This window comes from Zootoca vivipara, chromosome 17 (genome assembly GCF_963506605.1).
Source record: "Zootoca vivipara chromosome 17, rZooViv1.1, whole genome shotgun sequence".
Lineage (NCBI taxonomy): Eukaryota > Metazoa > Chordata > Lepidosauria > Squamata > Lacertidae > Zootoca > Zootoca vivipara.
The window spans coordinates 10879241-10904143 of record NC_083292.1 but is presented as its reverse complement, the minus strand read 5'-3'; the positions used below and the strand labels follow the sequence as shown (position 1 = coordinate 10904143).

Here is a 24903-nt window from a genome sequence, read left to right as displayed (position 1 = left end):
ATGCTCTCACAGATGATATAAGAGATCTAGGTGGGATATAAGGGTTCAGGTGAACCCTTAGGGCTCAGTACAAGAACCTTGAACCTGGCTCAGTAGCAGATGGGCAGTCAGTGCACAATGGTGTCACATGTTCTCCACCAGACGCTCCCATCAGCAATCTGGTTGCAGTATTCTGCACCAGCTGGAGCTTCCGAACAAGACCCAATGGTAGCCCCACATAGAGTGCATTACAGTAATCTAGCCTTGAGGTTACCAATGCATGAACTACAGTGGTAAGGCTATACCTGTCCAGGAATGGCACTAGTTGGTAGACTAGATGAAGCTGGTAAAAGGCACTCTGAGTCACAGAAGACACCTGGGTATTTAGTGACAAAGATGTATCCAGGAATACCTTCAAACTATGCACTTGCACCTTCAGAACAGGCAATTTGCCAATTTCCTGAAGGTGGGAGCCACCTACCCAAACAGCTTCTGTCTTCCCAGGATTCAAACACCATTTATTGGCCCTCACCCAGTCTACCATTGCATTCAGACACTGGTCCAAAGCTTTCACAGCCTCTCCTGATTCAGATGTTATGCTGAAGTAGAGCTGTTGTGTCATCAGCATACTGATGACACCTCGCTCCAAAACTCCTAATGACCACACCCAACAGCTTCATATAAATATTAAATAGCACTGGGGAGAGAACAGTACCATATGGAACCCCATGGCACAAACGACGAGGAACATTCACCCAGTGGTACTCTATGGACATGACCTTAAAAGATACAAACAGCATCACTGTAATACAGTGCCTCCAATACCAATCTTGCTAAGTTGGTCCAGGAGGATACCTTGGTCAAAATGGTATTCTGAGAGATCGTCTGAAGTTAACAGGCTAACACTTCCCCTTGTCCCTCTCACGATAAAGGTCAAGCTACAGTCAAGCAGTGTTGCTGAGATCATAGAAATCGTAGAATTGTAGTGTTGGAAGTGATCCCAAGGATCATTGAGTTCAACCCCCCCCCCCCCCGTGAATAGACAATTCTGTTGTGTCAACCGCAACCTAGGTTTAAGGTGCCATTTTGTGCCTAGCTTATATATCTGAGTTTCTAACACTGCCCTTGCCTTTATAGACATCTCACAACCTCCTCTGTTCTCTGCAGCCTCAAATGCCAGATAGTCATGTCAATGGTGCCTCAAATGCCGGTGGCCACTGACTCAGAGCAAGACCACAACCCCTGCATTCTCCTCTCTGAAGCCAAAGTGACTGTACAGAGCCTTTGGAAGCCCACCTGATGCTGCTAGACCATAGCATTTTGAATAAATCATGCCAAGTAATTTGGTCTGAGCTGGGTGTGTGTAGATCTGAAGGACATCTTAGGTTCCAGTGAAACTGAGGCATACCTCCGATGATTGGACCATGCATACATTTTTGTAAAGCTAAAATTCTACCAATCCCGGAGTATTAAATTGCCTAATTTTTAAATTCTAATTGACCGTGACAATTTCATCCACTTAGTAGTGTTCTTTTGTTTATATTTTGTACACAAATTGCAATTACTGGTCTTTTAATTTATCTGTATCTGTTTGTATTTGATCAAAGCAAAGGCTACTGATTGATGCAAATATCTACATATATATCTACAAATATCTACAAATACCTAACAACTGTCCAGGCCACTGGATGCATATGGACTATCACAATACATTGACATGTCTATAAGTTGGCATAGGAATATTTACTGTTTTGGTTACATGCGAACATGACTACTCTTCTAGAAAAGCAAGTTACAGCATGGCACACCTGTACATTAGTTCTGAAATGGATTTCTGGAGGTGTCGATACGACAGTGATTCTTCTATGCCTCTGTTAATCTGCACACCAGTGCAGAGGACAAATATCAATCATCAGCATCTACCATGTCACTTGCACAACCAGGTATGCACAATCCCTTCTGATGTGACGCTTCCTCTTTGCTTCAGGTTGAATATTACAGTACTAAATGCAAACAGAAAGCTGCAATATCCTCACTCAATCCTGAGCTTACGTTGGAATGGGAAACAATGTTCAAAACTCCTATTTAAAATGTGTCCTTTATAAATGTCCCTGAATACCATGGGCTACAACCAATCTCTTTGGGAGGATATAAAAGTCAGTCTTCATCACTATACCCAAGCTTCATAAATACCAAGGCCCCCTTTTCCCTGGGAACCGAATATGCAAGCACTGTTAAAATATTTATGTCCTACAACAACACTTGAAAGTGAACAGTTGCCTTTGTTACTGGCCTCTAACATCTCTGGATGCAAGGACAGCATACATTTTTTTAACATTCTTATTTACTTAATCAATATACCCACCACAATCTGGTTCTACATTCACAATCACTAATGCTCATTAATTCTGCCACAAACACACTAAAAGAGGGATGGATGGAAGGAGGAAACCCCTTTGCCATTGTTTAACCTCAACTGACAGTAGAAACGGATACTTAAATTGTAATTAATCCACAATTTGAAATATGCACCAGGGCATGGGTAACAAATATCTATGATGGGGGCTTAATAGACACACTTAAAATAGCTTTAAAACACTATGCATAATATCTACAGGTCTGAATTTGACAGGAAATTCTTACAACTCATCATAAATAAGCAAGGCCTGGGCACTCTAGTATTTTTGAACAGCCTGCTTACGGTATCATGCTTGGCTTCTGAAGCAAGCAATGGTACAAGGACTGTGACTATGGAAACCCGCAAATGAGTTGAGAGAGCTACCGCCAGACAGGACACAAGAGGCACCAGACCCAAAGGAGAGGCAGGATGCAGTTGGAATCCGCAGACCTTGCAGAATGTTAAATCCGATACACTCTTCCCACATTGCCTATTCCAGGCCTGATGAGTGGGGCATTTCCTCAAACTGCTTCTCTCCCTCTCTACATTGGTGTCACAGGCAACTCCCTTTTCCTAAACCAAAGCTGAAATGTACCATGCGTTCAAAAAGCCACAGGAGTTAGAATGGGCTAGACATTACACTGTGTGGCTCCTCCGCACAAATCATTGCTTGCCTCCAGTGTTCCTCTCTGAAACCCAATAAGGCACCGGTGGGAAAGAGAGCACATGCGAAATTAATTACTGTAAAATTAAACTGGATTGTCTTTTTCCTCTTCCTTCGCTCCCCTATCCAACAAAGCCCTTCCTGAAATCTCTCCAAGGTGTGTATATTTTATTTAAGTCACCAGAGCCCAAGCAGAACAGCCAAGACATTCACAGAAGTCAAGAAAGAGGAGGGCATGTGAGCACAATAGCTCCTTAAGAGAGCTCGCTCCCCCTCTGTCCCTCAAGCCTTCCCTTGCTCCAATGAACGTTTGGTGTCTGTCCATGAAAAACAAACATCAATCAGGCAACAGGCTGCTCCCCCCCCCCCAATTCCTGGTCTGAAATAACAGACGTCCCCCACTGGGCTGGGAACGCCACTTCCCGGTCCAGCGCACATAGGGGATAATAACAGGGGAGCGGGGGGGGGGGGGAATGAAATCCCGCTCCAAGGTGCCAGAATACACAGTGAACTGTGCTTTTCAGAGCCAGAGAAAACTTTGGAACACAACAGCTTTTGATTCCCCTCGTCCCATTGGGCACGTTAATTATTTAATAGCTGGCTCGTGCATTTTCAGCGGTGATCTAGGAGGAGGAGGAGGAGAGGAGGGAAGCAGGCGTTTCTCTCTCTCGCACACGCAGACTGGTCTAGCAGTGTATCTGTCCCCAGAAGGCATGTTGTGCTTCTTGGATGAAATAGTAAGAGGTGAGAGTTTCCAAAACTGGACAGAGGGAAGCGGTTTCCCATTAGGTAGCCGCAGAGTTCACAGTACGAGGCAAAGCAAATGAGACTTGCATGAGGTCTGGGGGTGTGCCCCAACCGTGGATTTCTCTGAAACGGAAACTTGAGAAATGTCGGTTTCTCTCTGCCCCACTTTTCAGATGCAAAGGGAATGCATGCTTATATGTTTACTGTTGCCCAGCGCCCAGAATATGAAACGATGTCAAGAATTTTTTCTGAGCAGCAGCAGTTCCTCTGGCATGGCTGGACGGTGAAATCTGCAACCTTGTTGGCAGCTCAAGCATTTTCATGGGCAATCAGCAATGGTGCCAGTCAAAGCTTTGGAGAAATCAGATCTGACTGGTCTTGTTCACAAAAGAGAGGGAGGCGGGGGGAGACAGAATATGCATCTGGGTATAAATAAAATAAGGCACCCAACCTCGTCTGCCAGCCTGCCTGCATACCATCTAACACCACTTGATGGGAAACCCCTCCAAAATGACAACACCCTGCTCTGTTTGTTTAAAATTACACATAGGAAGCCTGGCAGGAAAGCACAAAGGCAACCTTGCCAGCAGCAACAGAAGTAGACTCAGCAAGCTGCTGATCTATGCTAAACACCTGGGTGGCATCTTTAACCGTACAGGCCCACAGGGTGAGGAAAGGAGAACATTTCCTTGGCTAAGTAAGTGCTTGAAGTAGGCGTGCATTCGAATTCACACATTTGGAACCAAAGAGGTGGTCTGTTTGTGGTTGTTGTTTTCTTTAAAGATGAAAACATCTGTCTATGGGTCTACTAGAAAGACAGCTTTGCTTATTATTAAAGCACAGAATGTCTGTGACCCAATGACTGAGAGCTGTGCAAGAAAGCAGGGCTCTCCCACAGGCGAGTGTCTCCTGCACTCCACAGAATTATAGTGTTGGAAGGGACCCCAAGGGTCTTCTAGTCCAACCACCTTGCAGAGCTCCACTTGCCCCAGCTGACTATGGAAGTCCTGCCTGTGAGCACATGAAGCTACAAGACTCAACCCAGTAAGATTCCTACACCACACGTAACAGAGTTTGGACCGTGGCTGATATGCCACCTGCATTCAGTGCAACTATCGTTAGTAGTTATGTGGCCACAAACCACAGTAGCTATAAGTCATAGTTAGAACTAATGTGGCAGGACAGAATTTTCACAGCCAAAGCTGCTCTCATATCACCTATGGTAGGAGAAGGACACAATGTACACAACTATTTATGACTATTGTAGAATTGCTACTGGAACTAACTCTACTGAGGAGTCAAAACTTGTCCTTTTTATTTATTTAAAAGGTCTAAAACCTGCTTGACTTTTATTGTGTGTACATAAGGTAATTTTAAACAATAAAAACACAGTGTTTAAATACTGAATAAATTTAATTTACTATTATTGATTTCACTAGGATGGGGCAGTTTTTCTAACCTCAGACACTCAAATGTGGATTTGGATCCAATGTCATGCAGGGCTTGTCCAAGACTATTTGCTGCTTGAGGGAAAGCAACAATCACACCCCCACCCCCACCCCACCCCCAACCAAAGTCAAGATCAGTCAACTTGTTCTGGCAATTGGGGCAGAAAATCTCACAATAATGTCTCCAAGTCCGAGCAAAGTTACAAGATAGTGATGACCTGTTCCTCCAGATCAGCGGCACAGCAATGGGCACCCGCATGGCCCCACAGTATGCCAACATCTTCATGGCAGATTTAGAACAACGTTTCCTAAACTCCTACCCACACAAACCTCTCTTGTACCTGCGATACATTGACAATATTTTTATTATCTGGACACATGGTCAACAGACCCTGGACACCTTCCACCAGACATTCAATGACTTTCACCCCACCATCAACCTAACAATGAACCAATCTATGCGAGAAATACATTTTTTGGACACTACTATAAAAATACTGTACATGATGGGCATATAGACACCACCTTATACCGTAAACCAACTGACCGACAAACGTATCTACATGCTTCTAGCTACCATCCCAAACAATCCATTGTATATAGCCAGGCCCTATGTTACAGCCGCATCCGTTCCAACTCTACGGACAGAGACTCTCACCTAAGAGATCTACAGCAAACCTTTTTAGAACTGAAATATCCGCCTGATGAAGTTAAACAACAGATCAACAGAGCCAGACTGATACCCAGAGAGAACTTGCTGCAAGACAGACCCAAAAAAGAAAATAACTGACCACTACCGTAGTAATCACATACAGCTCCCAAGTTTAAACAGTACAACACATCATCAGAGATCTACAACATCTCCTAGACAATGACAGTTCTCTTTCTCAAGCTCTGGGAGGAAGACCTTTCATTGCCTACAGACAGCCACCCAATCTTAAACAACTCCTCACCCACAATAATACAACCACCAGACTTAACATGGACACTGGTATCAAAGCCTGCAATAAACCCAGATGCCAACTTTGCTGCCACATACACCCGGACAATACCATTACTGGCCCCAACAACATCAAACATACCATCTCAGGGCTATTTAATTGCTCATCTTCTAACAGTGTATGTCATCAAATGCCAACAGTGCCCTTCAGCTCTCTATATTGGACAAACAGGCCAAACCCTACGCCAAAGGATAAATGGACATAAATCTGACATCAGGAATCACAAGACAGAGAAACCAGTAGGAGAACACTTCAATATCCCAGGACATTCTATACAAGATCTCAAAGTAGCTGTCTTATTACAAAAGAATTTCAGAAACAGACTGGAAAGAGAAGTTGATGAATTGCAACTTATTACCAAAATTAAAACCATGGAGAGACCTGGTCTGAATAGAGACATTGGATTCTTATCTCATTATACATGATACAGCTATTTTTAGCCATCTCACCCATTGCTTTTTCCTGTAACACCAATTGCAGTCGTTAACAGTAGTCAACAAGTTTACTACACTTATCAGCCAATCACCCATTTCCACCACCCTTCTGAGTAATACCCCTCCCCACCCTCTCACTATATATAAGGGTCTGGTGACTTCTGTTTTAGTGTATCTGAAGAAGTGTGCGTGCACACGAAAGCTCATACCAATGACAAACTTAGTTGGTCTCTAAGGTGATACTGGAAGGAATTTTTTTATTTTGTTTCGACTATGTCAGACCAACACAGCTACCTACCTGTAACTAAAGTTACAAGAGTAAGTACGGTACATAATACTTTGCAGTCCTTTTATGACACCCCAAATCTCACCTTGCCTCATATCTCAAGAGAGCCTTCTCAGTGGCTGCTCCCAGACTTTGAAATGCCCTTCCTAGAGAAAGTAGAGGGGCTCCTTCCTTGTTGTCCCTCTGCTGGCAGGTGGAAACTTCCTTGTTCCAAAAGGCTTTTGGGAACTGACTATTTTTAAGGAAAGGGCTGGTGCTGTTAGGTTTTTGTTTTTATTGTAATGATCTGTATGTTGTAATAGATCTTATACACACATACACAAACATTCTATTAACGGCTAATTGTATTTTAATTATTGTTTTTTTCTATGTTTTTAGCTGTTTCTATTTTAGCTGTAGGGCACTTTTGAGTTCCTATCAGGGGAAAAGGTGGGATATAAATAAATAGAAGCAGCAGCAGCAGCAGCAGCAGCAACAACAACAACAACAACAACAACAACAACAACAACAACAACAGGGCCTGCCCTGCCATCATGATTCAAGAACACAATTACATACAATGGACAAATCCAGGTTGCATGCTCCATTTCTGCACCTTTGGTATCTAGGAAGGTGTATCACCGACAGCAGGAATGTTCCACATGATCAATTTTATATCTGATGAAATTGTTTCATTGTTTTCAGAGACTGTATGGACAGTTTTATTGTTTGAGTTTGTTGTAATGATTTTATTGTTTTTGTTGCTTGTACAACTGCGGGATTTGACATCTTTCCGCAGGGCCTGCAAGACAGAGCTGTTCCGCCTGGCCTTCGGCTTAGACTCACTCTGACCCCTTATATGGGATTTGGTATATAAATTGTCCCTTGGCTTTTTTGCTGGCCCATGTAGGAACAGCATGGATAGCTGGCTCGGGTGAATATCTGATGTTTCCTCCCTTTATGGTCTTGATATATGGGCTACTACTAAAATGAAGCTGTATTTTAAGCTGTATTTTAATTAACTGTTTGTTTGTTTGTTTGTTTGTTGTTTCTATTACGTTTTATTGTAATTCATATTTGGTGTTAGCCGCCCTGAGCCCAGCCCTGGCCGGGGAGGGCAGGCTAAACATAAAATAATAATAATAATAATAATAATAATAATAATAATAAATAATTATTATTATCACTGTGTTTTATTCTGTTTTTACCACATACACCGCTATAAAGGCTTTATGCTGTGAAGTGGTCTAGAAATTTGTTTTACAACAACCACCCGTTTAATCTATGCTGTCCAAATATTGCTCAGGCGATGCTGCAGGGAACTACAGTAGAAACCACACCATCTTAGGAGCGACATGCAGCAGCCCACAGACAATGCTCTTGCATGGCGGCCAAGGAGGAACGAGCATCTTTCAAAACTGCCCGTGCCATTTTGAAAAACTTGTCCTTTCACAGTAGAAAGGTATGGAATTAACAGCATCAACTTAACAGTGTTGTAAATTTCAGGCAGAAGAGCAATCAGATAAACAGTGACTGAAGCTTATATTGTGTGTGTGTGTGTGTGTGTGTGTGTGTGCGCGCATGAGTATGCATTTCTAGGGTGACTTATACGCAAAAATGAAATTGCAGGAGTTGTCAGGGCATGAAGGATGCCCCCACGATCCAACCTCATTCACTCAGGATAGGACAGGACAGGCTGCTGTGAGCAATATAGGGATTTACACATCTCAAAATGAAGCTAATATAAAAATCAATTACTGAAACATACCACATGTCAACCCTGGGATTGCTGTGGAGAATGAACTATTACTGCTCATCGCACAGATTGATCGGGAGAGAGCGCTTCTTGCTCATCAACCGCACGCCCCATGATTCCAAGATTGGGGGAAGGTTTCAGGGGAAAGAACTGTGCATCAGTCTGCAGGGGGGCTGAAACGGCAGCTTGTTAATAGTATTCTCTCTGCTCCAGCTGACCTCACTTCCACAAGGAGGAAATCACTGATTCACAAGAATTTTAGACAGCATCAGGTTCGCACACAAAAGGGAAACTGGACCCATCTGCAATTAAAGTGTGTGCTGCAGTTGCATTGATCACTTTCATTGATTGAGCAGAAGGAAACACAAGATGACCTGGGTGGTGGTGGTGGGGCAACTCCAGTACCCCCTTCTTCGTATCCAGGCACCCCCAAAGCTCCCCCCCCTGACTTGTCAAATTACTTGTCAATTGCTCGTCTGGCCTCTATTACGCCAGTGACCTGCACCAAGCACAGGGTTACTCTGCCTGCCTGCAGGAATCCCTAATGGGCTATTATACAACTAAAGGCAGATTAATATTGATAACTTGTCCAACTGTTGTCTCAAAAGTTAAGTGTGTGGCTGTAAGAGCGCAAAAGATAAGCAGGGAACAGAGAATGCAGTGGCATTAAAAAAAAGAGAGTTACAAATACACAAAGCATCAGAATGCATCTGCCTTTCAATAGCAGCAGTGAGTGTAAATGGAGGTTTTGATGGGTGTGGGTGTTTGCAGATGAGTCCTGGCTGCACACTCTGGGTGTAATTCACGGGCAGGCCACTACTGGAGCTACATAAATAACATGATTTATGTCTACACTGACTGGCAGCAGCTCTCCAGGGTTTTCAGAGAGGGTTCTCTTCCAGCCCTACTTGGGAGATGCCAGGTATTGAACCTGGGACTTTCTGCATGCAAAGCAGATGCTCTGCCACTGAGCTGCAGCCCTTCCTAAACTGTAAATCTAAACTCGGGAGCACAAAGGGAGTCTAGCCAGAAGCAAATGTTTATTGAAACGAATGAGAGGGAAAGGTAAACAATCATGGGAAAAGATGAAGAGCCCATTCAGTTTCTCTTTTTAAAAATTCTTTAGCCCAAGGTAATATAAACTGTTATTAGTCAAAGGTTGGAATTATTTATTAAAACGCCTTTGCTCATAACCCGATAGCCTCTTTTAATTGACTTTCACACAAACCGAACATGTAAAACTTGTCTGCTGAGGCAGAACCGTGCATGTTGGTTATTTTTCTCTCCTCGTTACAAGACCCCCTCAGAACCCTCCCAATATATACTATATAATTAAAGAAAACAAACCATTCTTTCTATAACATTTATACTAGCGAGAAGAAATGGTTTATTGGTTAAGGGCTTTCCCTCCCTCCTTTTAAGCCCTCACACGCTGTTAATGTTCCGGAATATTTAATTGTGCTGCATTTAAAATGTGAAATATTTTCAGGAAATGAACCAATTTTTACCAAGGAATGGCAGTTGTACAGAGACATTTATGCTACCCTAGGTAATGGGATGAGCACGTAGCTTCTCTCTCAACTCCAAAAACGCAGCCGTGGCTTGGACGCTTTAAATCAAAAAGCAATTTCAGTCTGTAATGCTCAAATAAATAATTAAGTGCATTCTATCTCCCGCAGTATTGCTTCTATTTATTCTCACCCCAGTGACAGGAATGTAGCAGCGTACCCCAATAACCTTAAAATAACAGACCTGCCACCCACCAGAGAGCGCAGAAATGTTTACAACTCAACTTTTCACCCTGAATACTACAAAGGAACACTGTATACCAGCTTAACAGTGGAAAATACTCAGCTGGCGACGGCTGGGTTAAGTTGCGGAGAGGTTCGATATTGCTGTCTTGTCTTAGACAATACTAGATTGGTGTTGATATTAAAACCATAAATTGCTTCTCTCCCTCAGCTGTTGGTCCTGATGACATTTTTTGCCCATGTAAGTTGAGCTTTCCTGACATGAGACAAACGGCACCGATTGAAAACTGACCTCAGTGTGTGGCTGTGAATTTTCCACTGGGCCTTAACACAGAGTGGTATGAGTCGCGAGAGTTGGTGAATAAATAGTGCAGGGAATCTTGGTGTTAATGTACAGGATTGGGCTGCAGATCTAAGTGCCTTCAGAAGAGACAGGGGACCTATGGCCAGCCACATGTTGCTAGACCCCATCAGCCACAGCCACTGAGTCCATTGGTCAGGGAAGATGGGATTTGTAGGGAAACAATATATGGAGGGCTGCAGGTTCCCCAGCTCTGCTTTAGGTCCTCATGTGACTGGCTGTGCAGCCACAGAATATGAAGAAGGTGAAGAATTGATTTATGGAATTCACTGCCACGAGATCACACTAATCCAGAGAGGAGATGTTTCTCAACATGGAGCTTTCTATGTTTGGGATTCTATGGCTCTGAATTCCAGTTGATGGTGAGCATTAGAGAGGGAGGTTGAAGATCTTCCTGTGGGCTTCCCAGAGGCATCTTATTGGCCATTGTGGGAAGCAGAACACTTGACTAGATGGACCTATGGTCTGACCTAGCAGCACTTTTCTTATGCTTCCACAATGGACCAGTGAAGAGTGATGGAGCTACAGCTTTAGGAGCTGGGCCCTATGATCAATACTGGATTGTGATGTAAAGCAACGAATCCTTATGGCCTATTTTGGTTGTCATACTTTCAGTATGAATAAGCCTTTCCTGGATATCAGTCACAAACACACAGAATGGTGTTCCTTGGTTCTTGAGAGTTCTTGCAAACTGGAACCCAAGTGAGCATAGCTGCCAAGTTTTCCCTTTTCTCGCGAGGAAGCCTATTCAGCATAATGGAATTTCCCTTTAAAAAAGGGAGAACTTGGCAGCTATGCAAGTGAGTGTGACACAGCAAGGAGGCACTCTGATAAGATGATATCCAGTGTGGAAATTCTACATCCCTAGGATGCTTCACATCTTCTAGAGATGAACAGACAAACATCTGTGCCACACATGTATCTGCAGCATTTCTCACAACATGAGAAACGCATACCTCTCTCTCTTGTCTCGCCTTAATGTCTTCCACAGGAATATGAATCCATGTACAGATACAAACAAGGACGCGGGTGGCTCTGTGGGTTAAACTACAGAGCCTAGGGCATGCCGATAAGAAGACTGGTGGCAAATCCCCGCGACGGGGTGAGCTCCCATTGCTCGGTCCCAGCTTCTGCCAACCTAGCAGTTCGAAAGCACGCCGAAGTGCCAGTAGATAAATAGGAACCGCTACAGCGGGAAGGTAAACGGCATTTCCATGTGCTGCTCTGGTTTGCCAGAAGCGGCTTTGTCATGCTGGCCACATGACCTGGAAGCTGTACGCCGGCTCCCTCGGCCAATAACGCTAGATGAGCACTGCAACCCCAGAGTCGGTCACAACTGGACCTAATGGTCAGGGGTCCCTTTACCTTTACAGATACAAACGATGGGGATGGCTATGAAAAAACGCAAAAACACATATACACAGCAACCACTGAGCCTAGGGCTTGCTGATCAGAAGGTTGGCGGTTCGAATCCCTGTGACGGGGTGAGCTCCCGTTGCTTGGTCCCAGCTCCTGCCAACCTAGCAGTTCGAAAGCACGTCAAAATGCAAGTAGATAAATAGGAACCGCTACAGCGGGAAGGTAAACGGCGTTTCCATGTGCTGCTCTGGTTTGCCAGAAGTGGCTTTGTCATGCTGGCCACATGACCTGGAAGCTATACGCCGGCTCCCTCGGCCAATAATGCGAGATGAGCGCGCAACCCCAGAGTCGGTCACGACTGGACCTAATGGTCAGGGGTCCCTTTACCTTACCTTTACCTTTACCTACAATTTCTGTGAAATGGAACTGGACTTTAAAAATCAGGAGAAGGCAGATAAAGTATTGGTTGCTTATTATTATTTTTTCCTCGTCCAAATTTTATCCCCAAAACAACCCTGTAAAGTTGGCTAGGCTGAGAAATATTAACTGTTCCAAGGTCAATGCACTTCATATACCTGAACAAAGTTCTGAACCCGGGTTGTCCTGTTTCATGACACCACACCAGCTCTCCTTACTTTCCACATAAAGAGACTCACTGATTCTGTGCATCCACTTCTCGCACTTGATCAACCAGCTGCCCAAGAGATTTCTCAAGCTTTAATCAGACAATATAGTACTCGGACCATTAAAAGGCAGGCCTGAAAGGGGTGGCTCCCACACATTTAGTGGTGGAACAGCTGCTAATTATGACCGACTGTTTTCATTTGTGTGTTTTTTCAGATTACTTTTCATTTGTGTAAACTGAGATCCAACAAGAACCACCCACTCCCGGCCAAAAGGAAATCTAATTAGCCATCTCCATTACTGGTTGGCCTCAATAAAATATTTCATCTCGCTGACGAATTCCATGCCTCTAAGGAAGACACGAGAAACAAGTGGGGGAGGAACAGAGAGGAAATGCAGAAGCAAAGGAACTTGCCCAGGGTCAGACCACAGGCAGCAGCAGGGGCATAGCCTGGATCTCTTTCCTCCAAGCTCATTTCCCTAGACAAAAACAGAAGGCTGCAGAGTACTGTATATGCTGAGAGCAGCTTCGCCTGTGTTAGTTTCCACTTCACTGGAAGCCTGCCGGGAGCCAGGTGAAGTAACCATCCATTTCCAAACCCTCCCACGCCCCCAAGTCCTTCTTGAAATAATAAGGTATCCATTCTGAAGCAGCATGCCCTATCTCTGGAGGTTTTGCATTTCTAGTTTTTAAAATGATTTACTATGACAGTTTAGCACAGCAGGGAAGGAAAGGGGAGTGGGAGGAACATAGGAAAACACTCAGCCCCCTTAAGGCAACAGAATTATGCAGCCCTGATCTCCAAAGAACACAGTCTCTTTTCTGGATCAGACATGCTAGTCAAAACCTCAGCGTCCTCTTAACAAGAAATCTCTCTTGCTGGCCTGAGGCACTATTCTGTGGCCAGGAAGACAAAATAAAAGAGACAATAAAATAAAAGGCAGAGACTTCAAAAGGACTGCAAGCTGTTAGCCCACATGGGCAGGCAGTTGCAGATCATCCCAAGTTGACAATTAGAGACTACCTGGTGAGGAAATGTGGTTTCTGCTCAACAAAGGCTGTAATGACTGGTCAGATTCTTTTTAAGCCCATTAATCTGAAGGGTTTAAGTAGCTCCAAGAAGCTGGGTTTTTTCCCTAGTAAAGGGTGCCTATCAAGCTCTATGGAATTAAAATGCTCTGGAACAATGATGATCCTTTTAATACATTAAGTGGACAATGCTAAAAGAGATGATGGCGCAGCCTTTACAGGTTTTTTCTTTCTGGGGTTGGGTGGTCCACAGTCGTCAAGAAGTGACAGCACATCAGACTTTAATACCAGTGATGACAGTGAATGGAAAGTGTGTGTGGAAACCAGTGTGTGTGTAGGACAAAATCAAATAAAACTACTAATTCTGCCATATGCAATTTTGGCAGTTAGCAGCAAGGACTACCAACTACTGTGCCTTGCAGTCAGAACTTCATTTATATTCAAACCAACATACCAGTTCAAAACCCGACTCAGCTGTTTGCCCCAGTGATCTCTAGGGGCTGTAGTTTTGCAAGCGGTCAAGAGATTCCCTGCTCCATCACAAATCTATGGTGCTTAGGCAGGGCTACTTGGATAAAACTTATGAAAGTTAAACCAGTTTGAAATGTTTGAGGAACTGGACATGGAGGAAAGCGTCAACTTCCTTCATGGGCATAAATCACCCTATATATGAAATAAAACCAACAGGTTCGTGGTCAGCCAAGCTACCGTGTTTCCCCCTTTTTAAGGCGTAGTCATAAAATAAGCCATAGCAGCATTTCTAAGCATTTGAGAAATATAAACCGTACCCCGAAAATAAGCCATAGTGATAGGCGCTGTGTGGAAGAGAGCACTGAGCTCCCCGAGTCAGCAGCAGCAACGCCGGCCGCAGCAGTGTTTGCTGAGTCCTTTCTTGCTTTTGGGACTTGGTTACTGTGCTGGCTTGGGATGGTGTGTGTGCAATTGCTGTTGCTGCTTCGTGTTTTTCAGCTGGATTCTCTGGGTTCTAAGCACTTTCCCCCGTTTGTTTGCGAAGCAGCACTCGGCTGCAGCCCCTGCCTCTCCCGGCGGCTGCATCGATCCCCAGGAGGCTGCATTTGATCGCTATCTCCTTTTCTATTTCTTTTGTCTTTGAGCACCCGGCCCCGCCCCCTCTCCCCTTCGTGGAATGAAGAACGGAGTTTTAGCAGCATTTCCTCATTATAAAAAAAAGGTCAGGAACTTTTACTTTAACCTCAAAAATGGGATATTTCCTCTCTCTAAAAACAACTCTGACCTGAACACCAATAAAACGGGGGTAGATCACCTCCAGTTTATAAATCCGCAAGTAGATCGCAGTCTCCTGGAAGTTGGGCTCTATACTTTGGCTGATTGCAAGCCTTTGCATCTTTAAAAAACAAAAACCATGCGCTTCTCAGTCTTAATTTTCCTTTAATTCATCCCCCTATACCCTCCTCCAACCATTGCCTCCTTCCATTCCTTACCCCCCTCCCTCTCTCCCCACTTCCCTCACTCCTGTGCGATCTCATTTAGTCATATACTTGCTTTTTCTGTTGTGTTGTCTATTTTATATTTAATATTATTACCCTTTATGATGTTTTTTTTTCCCTTGCGATAATTATTTATTTTTTATCTTTAACTAACTTTCCTTTCCATATTTTTCCATATATAACTCAACACTTTCCCATTCCTTCTTAACTCTTTGGATAGAGTGCCCCCCCCCCATTATTGTTGTTAATTTTACAATTCCTGGATTTTTTATGGAACCGAACAGCTTGGGTGCTTCAGAATGTGCCTTCTGTTGCTACAGGGCTATGGGGCTTCACTATTTGACCCCCCCCCCCAGGTTGGGATTTTTAAAGTAGTTCTGTGGGTCCCAGGGTGCAGTATCACCCCCGATCCTTTCCTTTGTCTAAACAGACCTCTTCCCCCCTGACTTTGGAAGGCTGTGCTTCAAGGGTGATACCAGGGGTTTTTTAAGACCTGCGCCTCTTAAGGATTGTTACGGTCCATAACTTCCATTGCTTTCTACAGGGTTGGGGGTTTAAAGCACTGCCACCCCCACCCCACCCTGCAGGCGCTCGGAACTGGCAGCGCCAACAACGCGCCCAGCAGCGCGCAGAAGAGAGCACCGAGCGTCCTGAGCCAGTGGGTCCCAGTTGTACCAGCACTTTTTTTAAAAAAAGACACCCCCTGAAAATAAGCCACTGTGTGTTTTTTTGAGGGAAAAAAGTTATAAGACGGTGTCTTAAAAAAGGGGAAACACGGTAGTTAATATGGCAATGGCCAAGTGATTATAGCATGTCAAATCATTAGCGAGTCTTGAGAAGGGAGTCACAGTCTGTGTTGTGTCTTAAATGGCTGTGTGGTGAATGGAACTGGGGGCAACACGTCTGCTGCATGGGTATGTCACCTAAGATTCCCAACATGACATTCTGAAAGTCATAGTATTTGGAAACTATATTTAGATAGTCTAAAGCTCAGAGAGTCCATCCTCTCTACAATAGGAGTAAAAAAAACATTAACAGGAAGTAGCCACAACTCACTAAAATCAGAGACTTATTGGCCCTTTTTTACAGTAGATCCCCAAAGATGTTAGAGGTACTCTATGAGCTGGTCACTCGATTCAAAGCCCTTTGGTAGGGCTTTTTCACACGAAGGGCATCAGACTTTTAGGCAGCTTTATATTTAAGCCTGTTAGCCATTATGGCCAGGAATTGCATGCAAGTGAGTGGATGGCTGGAATGGAATGAGAGAGGTGGAATCCTTGATCTTTCTTCTGCACCCAGCAAGAAACCAGGCAGGCAAGTAGATGAGAGAAGCCCCGTCTTCTCACCCTACCTAGAAATATAGCTTTCCATCACTCCTCTATCAGTCCAGAGGATGATGATGAATAATTATTATTTCCATGAAGTAAATTTGGGGATCTTATCTACAAGGCCATTAAAATATATATTTATTGATTTTTAAATATTAAACAAGTATAACAACGAACAACAAACATATTCATTATTGCAGCATGCAAAACTACAAGGCTGGTTTGAGTGCAAGCCAGTTAGGTACAAAAACAGTGTCAAGCCAAAATCTGTCAGCTGTTATCTACGCCTACTTATTTTGCTGTGGAAAAATAAGAAAGGCATTTCAGCAATTTTCCAGGTGAGCCACCAGCAGTGGCGATGTCTTTGGCCTATCACCACATGAGTTATTACATTTAGGTTTGAACAAAGGAAAGGACATACTGAGGCAATGTTTGCTTGAAAATAATCTGTCTGCAATGAGAAAATTGAGTCCTTAGTACGACTTGTTTCCCAGCTACTCCTCTTGATATGGTAGCATTGTATCAACAAGATCTAACATACCGGTCGACCTGAATATACTTTATTGAGTGCACAACTGAATGTGCCTGGCTTCAGCAGTAAACATTATAAGAGAACCCCAATTACAAAATTGGATATGTTCATGTGGAAATGGAAGTGTCAAAACTGTGGCTGATATTTTGTTGTTTGCCTCTTTGTGTGAAGATCTGCATAAAGAGTTAATCACTTTGTTTTTAGAGTCTCAACCTGGGAGCCTAGGCGCTTATTACATGGCTTTTCTCCTTGGAGATAAAGACAGCAAAAACTGCAGTGCCCCGAGTTTTAAACTACGTAATTTTTTAATTCTGATTGAGTTTGGTAATTTTATCTGCACAGTGGTGTTTCTATGTTTATATCAGCACACAAATTGCAATGACTGATGTTTTAATTTAGTCTGGTAATTTTACCTGCTTAGTTGTTTATATACATATCTTTGATTTTTATTTTTATTTTACACTCTTAATTGCAAAGCCCATTGGATGATGCGAACAAATACCGTATCTAACACCAGCTGCATAGCACATTTCTCATGCTAGCGGTGTGGACAGGGCTTTGGGGGAAAGGGATGGCACCCCCCATCTCCCCCCCCCAATTATTATTATTGTTATCTGTCCTTCACCAGTAAGTCCCAGAGTAGGTTACAATAACCTAAAATCAGAATCAAAAACAGTTAAAATAAATGGTAGTCACAGGGATAGAGTGGGTCCCGAACACACATCTCAGGTGCCAGTGGGAAAGAGGTTCCCCTTCAGTATTCACGAAAAGCTATATAAAGAAAGTAGCAGACACACCTCTGTGGGGAGGAAATTCCAAAACTTGGAGGCTATGGGAAAGAATGCTCTCTTCTAGGCTGCCACCACCCTGAGATTCTGACCAAGGCCAGAACAACCAAGAGGGCCCTCAGCTGATCTTAACACCCGGGAGAGTCTGTAGGGAAGGAGGTGGTCTATCAGATATATGGGGCCTAAATTGCTTAGGGTTTTAAATACAAGCATGTGTACCTTGAATTGGGTCCAGAAAATAACTGGCAGCTCAATGCCCCTCTAAGAAATATCCCTTGCTCAGAATGCCCTAGAATAGTGATGATACAACATCCTACTGAGCAAGGCTTCATGGTCATGCAGCATTATGGCAATGGACATTTGGGATGGGGTGGCTAAGAGGAACCCGCCACAAGCATACGTGGCAGCTGCAAAACACCACCACATGAAAGAGCAGAGTGGTTTCGGCCCTGAAACCTCACACAGCACAATACCATCATGATGTACCACAATACCATCATGAGTCTCCTTCTTTGGAGGTCTTTAAGCGGAGGCTTGACAGGCATATGTCAAGAATGCTTTGGTGGTGTTTCCTGCTTGGCAGGGGGTTGGACTGGATGGCCCTTGTGGTCTCTTCCAACTCTATGATTCTATGTTCAGCAGTGGAATGTGAGAAGTCCCTTAAGAAGTCTGTGGATGGTGTCCTCAGAATGCAGTCAAGGGGAGAGCATTTAACTTCTAAACAGAGAGGCCCCAAGGCTCAGACCTGCATGGGAATCACACCCTAGGGCCCGGAAGGAATTCATCATAAGTATTTTGTGACAGTTGCTCAGTGGCTTGCTGGACATGCTCCAAGGCACTTTCCTTTACAGAAGCAGCACCTGTGGCTAAAGACGAGGAGTGGTATCAAGTGGGCCAGGTTTGATGGAGCAGTGGCAGGGCCACACAGGACTCCAGCACGGTACCCCCCCCCAAAAAAAAAATACTTCTGGAGCTTCAAGTACAGAAAGCAGCAGATAAAGAGATAGGTAGTTCCAAGGCAAGGTTCCTTAAGGTTCTGGCTGCTGATGGAAAGGAGGGAGCTGTACCACATAGAGAATGGGGTAGCCAACATGGTGCCCTCCAGTTGTTGTTGGACTGCAGCTCCCATCATCCCTGGACATTGGTTACACTGGCTGGGCTGATGGGAGTTACAGTCCCACAACATTCAGAAGGCACTACGTTGGCTACACCTGCTGTAGAGCCTCAGTAACCTTCTTTCCCATGTGGCCTGAAGTAAATGGCTGGTCTTTCAGACAGAAAATTGGAAGGGGGTGGGGAGAAGGAGAGAGAGAGAGAGAGAGAGAGAGAGAGAGAGAGAGAGAGAGAGAGAGAGAGAGAGAGAGAGAGAAGAATATGAAAGAGGGACTGTCTTAGAGACCAATGTGTGTGAATGCTGGGTGCCAAAACAAACAGCCTTTTCTTATTTGTCCATTGATTTATTCGCAGGGAGGATATATTGTAAAGGCCTCAACAGTGAATACTTCACTCCCTTTGCACCAGGAAGAAATGTCTGCAGTGCCTCGTGCCAAGAAACAGCAAAGAAACAGCTGCTGTTCACCACCCTCAGATGAGGACCTCTCTATACTTTTTTATGTTTAATGATTGTTTCCTGGCAGGGAGCAAGGCTGGGGAAGGGAAGAGGACAAAATCTGGCAGAAAGCCATTTGAACCAAGCCCATTTCATGGTTTTGTGGACAGTTAAAGCCACACTGGAAAACAAAACACCTCCCACCATATGCCCACCGGAAACCTATGGTTATCTGTTGTTTTGAGTTTGTTTCCCACCTTCAAATATTGGCATTTTGTATACAAAATAATAAATATGTACAAGACTTTTGTCAAACTTTTCAGACTCAACAAAAAAGGTATTGGGACTCACAAAATCACTCGAATCCTATTCATCATGCTTATTTGGAGCACAGGCCCGCTGTGTTCAGTGTAGGTTCACTCGGAGCTAAGCATGAATTAAGGCTGCAGTCTTAGGGTTGAAACCAACTAAGTTTTATTCGGGGGCAGACCCACTGAAATTAATGGACCTAAGTTTTACTATTTTCAGCAGGTCTGTTCAGAGTAGGATTCACATTGGCAGCAATAAATAAATAAATAAATAAATAAATAAATAAATAAATAAATATATACTGCCTTTGTAAGAAAAAAAAGCTTACAACAAAATCCACAGCAAGCTGACACAACAACAGATACGTGATAACGCAGGATCCCGGAAAAGTCCTCCAAAAGCCCACTTAATTTTTTTATAAATAAGTTTGCATAAATACATATAAAGTAAAATAAAATGTATGCCCGTCTACCCCTTGTGCACGTGCTTGTCTTCCCTTTTTCTCCCTCTAAAACCCTAGAAAGATGGGTGGAAGGGTGCTGCCCTAGGGCGGAAAAGCACGATCCACTTGAGCATTGGAACAAGATAGTTTTACAACAATTAAGTAATCAACAACAACAACAACAAAATCATGGCTGACCCGGAGAAAAGAGTGGGCAAAAGGAAACAACGGGGCAGTGGGAAGGGTGCACCCCCACCCCCGCTGCCTCTTGAGATTTCTTACAGGGCAAACTGAGCGATCCAAAGCTCAGCTGCCTCTTAAGCCCAGTATTGCTAGGTATTCCTGGATGGATAAGGCATCTTGTAGTTTTCATGCCCTAGAAATATGTCTTCAGATGAACAACAAGCAGCTCAACAAAGCATCAGGGAAGTATTTCTTCAAAATTACCTACCTTTAGTTGCTGCAGGGGAGAACAGTTTCTCTGAGCCTTCAGAAGCCTGAAAAGAACAAAAGAAAGAGGGTTAACTAAATGAGAGTTTATGATTTCCCAACAGCAATAACAACACAAATCAGTCTGAGGTCGAAGACTGCAGTTATGTGTCACACCTGGAGGGTGCAATGTTGTGCCATTAGAAAAAATAGACCCAAGGATGGAGAAGCTGGTGAGGAGAGGAAGCATGTGAAAATCTTTCCTATCCATCCATGCAACACCTAAGCTTTAAATTCAATAATTCTTCCCACTGATCTCTTGTTGAATAAGGAAGGACAGAACTGGGGGTGGCAGAGATATAGGAAAAAAAGAGGCCATATTGTACCAAAACACAGGCCCTCTCATTTCTTCCCTCACCACTGTGCTTAGCAGATTTATTAACAAAGCTGCTTTCTCCCATTTATATCCAGGCTGTATCCAGGCTTTTTGAACTTCAGCCATGCTGTAACTTCTGCCCTGGGAAGTAGTTAAGAAATCCAATTAACCTAAACCTTGTAAACAGCTTCATAGTAATCAGGGGCACTGGGTTTCAGCCAGGATAATAGCAACACGCACTGTTTTTTTTTTAAAAAAAGAGGAAAATCCATGTACTGTACATAAAGGTTTTCTTAAATAAAATCTTTCAAGGGTTCTTCCCACTCCATTAAACAAGAAAAGCTCATGGGGCAAATATAAAGGCTAAATAGTCATTATTTTGGGGTTCTGATATTTATTCAATTACTCAGTTAACTGAATTTTAATTTCCTAAATGCGGCCCCAGATTAACTGGCTGATGTATTTAAATTATTTTTAATAGTTGCCCTTATAACAACTTTAGATGTCAAGTGCCATCTTAAAAGAGGCATTTCTGTTCTGTGTGGCAGTGGGGAATCCGGTACCATTTGATGATAAGCTACCATCTAAAAGCCAAGAAAGTGTATTTTCTTTAGACCTGTTAGTTTTTCACTCAAAAGCAAATTTGAAACTGACACGGGCACAAATAGAAGAAGACGGCTTCACCCTGGTATGGCTCCCCTTTATCACATACACAGCCCAACAAGACAATGACAAAAATCCACCAACAGCATACAAATCAATATGGCTAACCTGATCCAAAAACCTCACCCACCCCACTCACACATGAAACAAAGACCACCATAGCCAACCACAAATGAACAATCATACCCTAGGCCAACCCCTACATCTCTCACCACCAAAGGAACAAAAGCGAACAACAGAGAACCTGCATAAGCGACGTTGACAAAAAAACCCACATATACTAAGTAAAATAGATACATTGTCACCTGAACCCACCCCCACCCATCTTTCCCCCATCTACAGTGGTGCCTCGCTAGACGAATTTAATTCGTTCCACAGGTCTTTTCTTATAACGAAAAATTCGTCTAGCGAATCCCATAGGACCGCATTGATTTTTTTTTTTGCCCATAGGAACGCATTAATTGAATTTCAATGCATTCCTATGGGAAACCGCGATTTGCTAGAAGAATTTTTCGTAAAACGAATTCGTCTAGCGAGGCAACCTCCGCTAGAAAAAACCTTTCGTTAAGCGAAAATTTTGTTAGGCAGGGCATTCGTTAAGCGAGGCACCAATGTACCTCTTTTTCCCCTTTCCTTCTCAATGTTTCAACAAATGAAACTGAGTTGTAAAAATGTTATGAGAGACATTGCACATATTTTTGTAAACCAAGAAAATCTTTAATAATAATAATAATAATAATAATAATAATAATAATAATAATAATAATACAGTAAAAGCAAATTTGACCTCTTGGTCGATTAAATGATCAAAACTAATACGAATAATTGACTTTAAATCCCCTAACTGCTTGACAGCCCTGCTTATTTTAAAGGACTGCACCATACTATTCTGAAATGTGCTGCTGAAAGAGGGTAATCGAGGGGACCCTGAAAGAGGGTAAGAGAGTAGCCTGCAGGTCTTTTGTTTTTACCTGTAGGGCAGGGATGGCCAATAGGTAGATCGTGAGGGCTCTGTGGTAGATAGCGGTAGGGTAGATCGCTGCCCCTCCCCATTTTTTTAAAAAAACTGAACAAGCCTGACCTCCCCCAAAAAACGCTCAACAACTTTGGTACATCATGGCTGTTTTTTTTTAACAGTGGGATTAGATCTGTCTCTTGAAAGTTAGACATGCCTGGTGTAGGGGAATTCCTTCACAAGACAAAAGTTTTCACCATTCCAAGTGGGCTAGATCCATTATATAAAAGAATGTGCAAGGCTTATTCCAAAGTAAGGGTGAAATTCAAACTTAAGTCACCATCTGGAGAAGCTTAGCAAAGTAATGGAGCCTCCATGTCTGCAGCCCTGCTAAGTCAGAGAGCAGGCAAACTGCTGAACCACCTTGAAGCTGGTAGAGCAACCAGGGCCAGATTGGACCTGGTGCAGTCATATGACAGCGGTGGGGCTGGCTCATCCCTTTCCCCGGAAGGCCGCATGTTTTCAGGCTTTCCATAGGCTGCTGCCAGGGACAGAAGTTCTGCCGACCTATTCACTAAGTGGAATGAGGCTGAACTGGCTGAGTGACAATGGCATCACTCGGTAGCCAGAGGCTGGGGGGGGGGCAGGTCCATGCAATCCAACCCCCCCCCTCCCCAGCATGGCACAGAGAGGGTTTAGATTGCATTGCTAATGTGTTAAAGACTGCAACCTGTGTGTCTAACAGGAAAGAGTTTAGAACTGTGGTTAATTTATTTATTTATTTATTTATTTAAAAAAATTCAACTCATGGCTGAGCTAAGTTGATTTTCTTTCCAACCTCATTGATTTTATTCTGCCACTCCCCGGAAAGCTTGCATTATTAAGTGTCTCGTTAATTGTACTGCAACACTGCATATTTCATAGCCAAAGATTTCGGAAGCAAAAAAACCCCAAACCAAAACCAGAGAAACATAACCGGATTTGCTAGAACACTGGGCCCTGACCCAAAAGGATCACCGGAATCAATGGGAGCTTATTTTTTCTTGCTTCAATGGCCTTTGGGCTGGGCCTTTTACAGGCAGTAAAAAAAAGAATACTCTCTATCAAGAGTTACTTCTGAGTGACAAGGGCTTATAAGCGGCAGGATCTTACTGAATGCAGCTGCCTTTAGAGAGAGAGAGAGAGAGAGAGAGAGAGAGAGAGAGAGAGAGAGAGAGAGAGAGAGAGAGAGGTAAACAACCAGTGGATGATGAGGCAGAACCCACAAGATAAAGAACTGTTTAGCCATACATTTCCCCCAAGGTTGCCTCTGGTCATTGAACAAAATAACCCATGAAATCCTTTGGGAGATGGAGAATCTCTTGTGGATGCAATTCTGCTCCGGGGTTATTATGTTTAAATCATCTTTTGCAGCAGAAGTGAAACAAAGGTCAGTCGCCATTCCTAGCCAAGCTTTTGGTTATTTATTTACTGCAGACCAGCCCTGTGATGCTGACAAGCATATTAAAAAGGCTCCTGACAATTCACTTTTCCCATTCCCTGAAAAGAACAAAACCTCAAAAGCCCCCGTCTACCCAACAAACCCTTTCTTTATCAACAAACTAAGGAGCAAACATACGGTATATCGTGTCCAGCTAAGTCCTACTGAAATTAATGGACCCAAGTTAGTCGTGTGCATTAATTTAAATGGGTATACTCTGAGTAGGATTAACAATGGTTGCAACCTACAGCATCTAGATCCTTAAAACAATGAGTTTTCACTAGATCTTCTAGATGCCCCTGGAAGCAAACAACTAGACTGACTAGTGCTGAATGTAAATCCCAGGCTAAATGGGGCCAATACAATCAGACCACACACACTCTTTTTGCTGTGCCAACCTCACCCATCATCACCCCAGTACCTGCCCCACAGACAATTCCACTTCTCCTGCTAATTCAGTACCAGGCCAAAAGTTGCTTGATATCAATTTTACATTGTGTGTGTATAGACAGTTTAAAAACTTGAACATGCTCATTATTTACAGCTGCATCCAAAATATTAGCAAAAAGAGATGGAACAGGGAAGGGCAGAAAGTAGACTGGGTTCTATCCCCAAATTATGACTTCACCCCCAAATTATATTGCTGAAATGAAGGAAGTGGTGTTTGCATGTGTGCAACTAGGAGTGCCCTTTTCTGCGGAAGGACGTGCACTCAGTTCGGCCCTGGTACTCAAAACAAATTCCTTGGATCAGAATTATTTAATCT

General features: G+C 43.5%; 1 protein-coding gene across 13 annotated transcripts in view; it reads right to left on the bottom strand.

The window, feature by feature from the left end:
* FBRSL1 (fibrosin like 1) overlaps positions 1-24903 on the bottom strand; it is an 808905-nt gene that overhangs the window by 80379 nt on the left and 703623 nt on the right. For all 13 annotated transcript variants that reach the window (XM_060269604.1, XM_060269610.1, XM_060269606.1 and 10 more), the window contains one exon: positions 20686-20731. In XM_060269604.1, coding sequence (XP_060125587.1) covers positions 20686-20731 — 46 coding nt within the window. The remainder of the gene's footprint in view (positions 1-20685; positions 20732-24903) is intronic.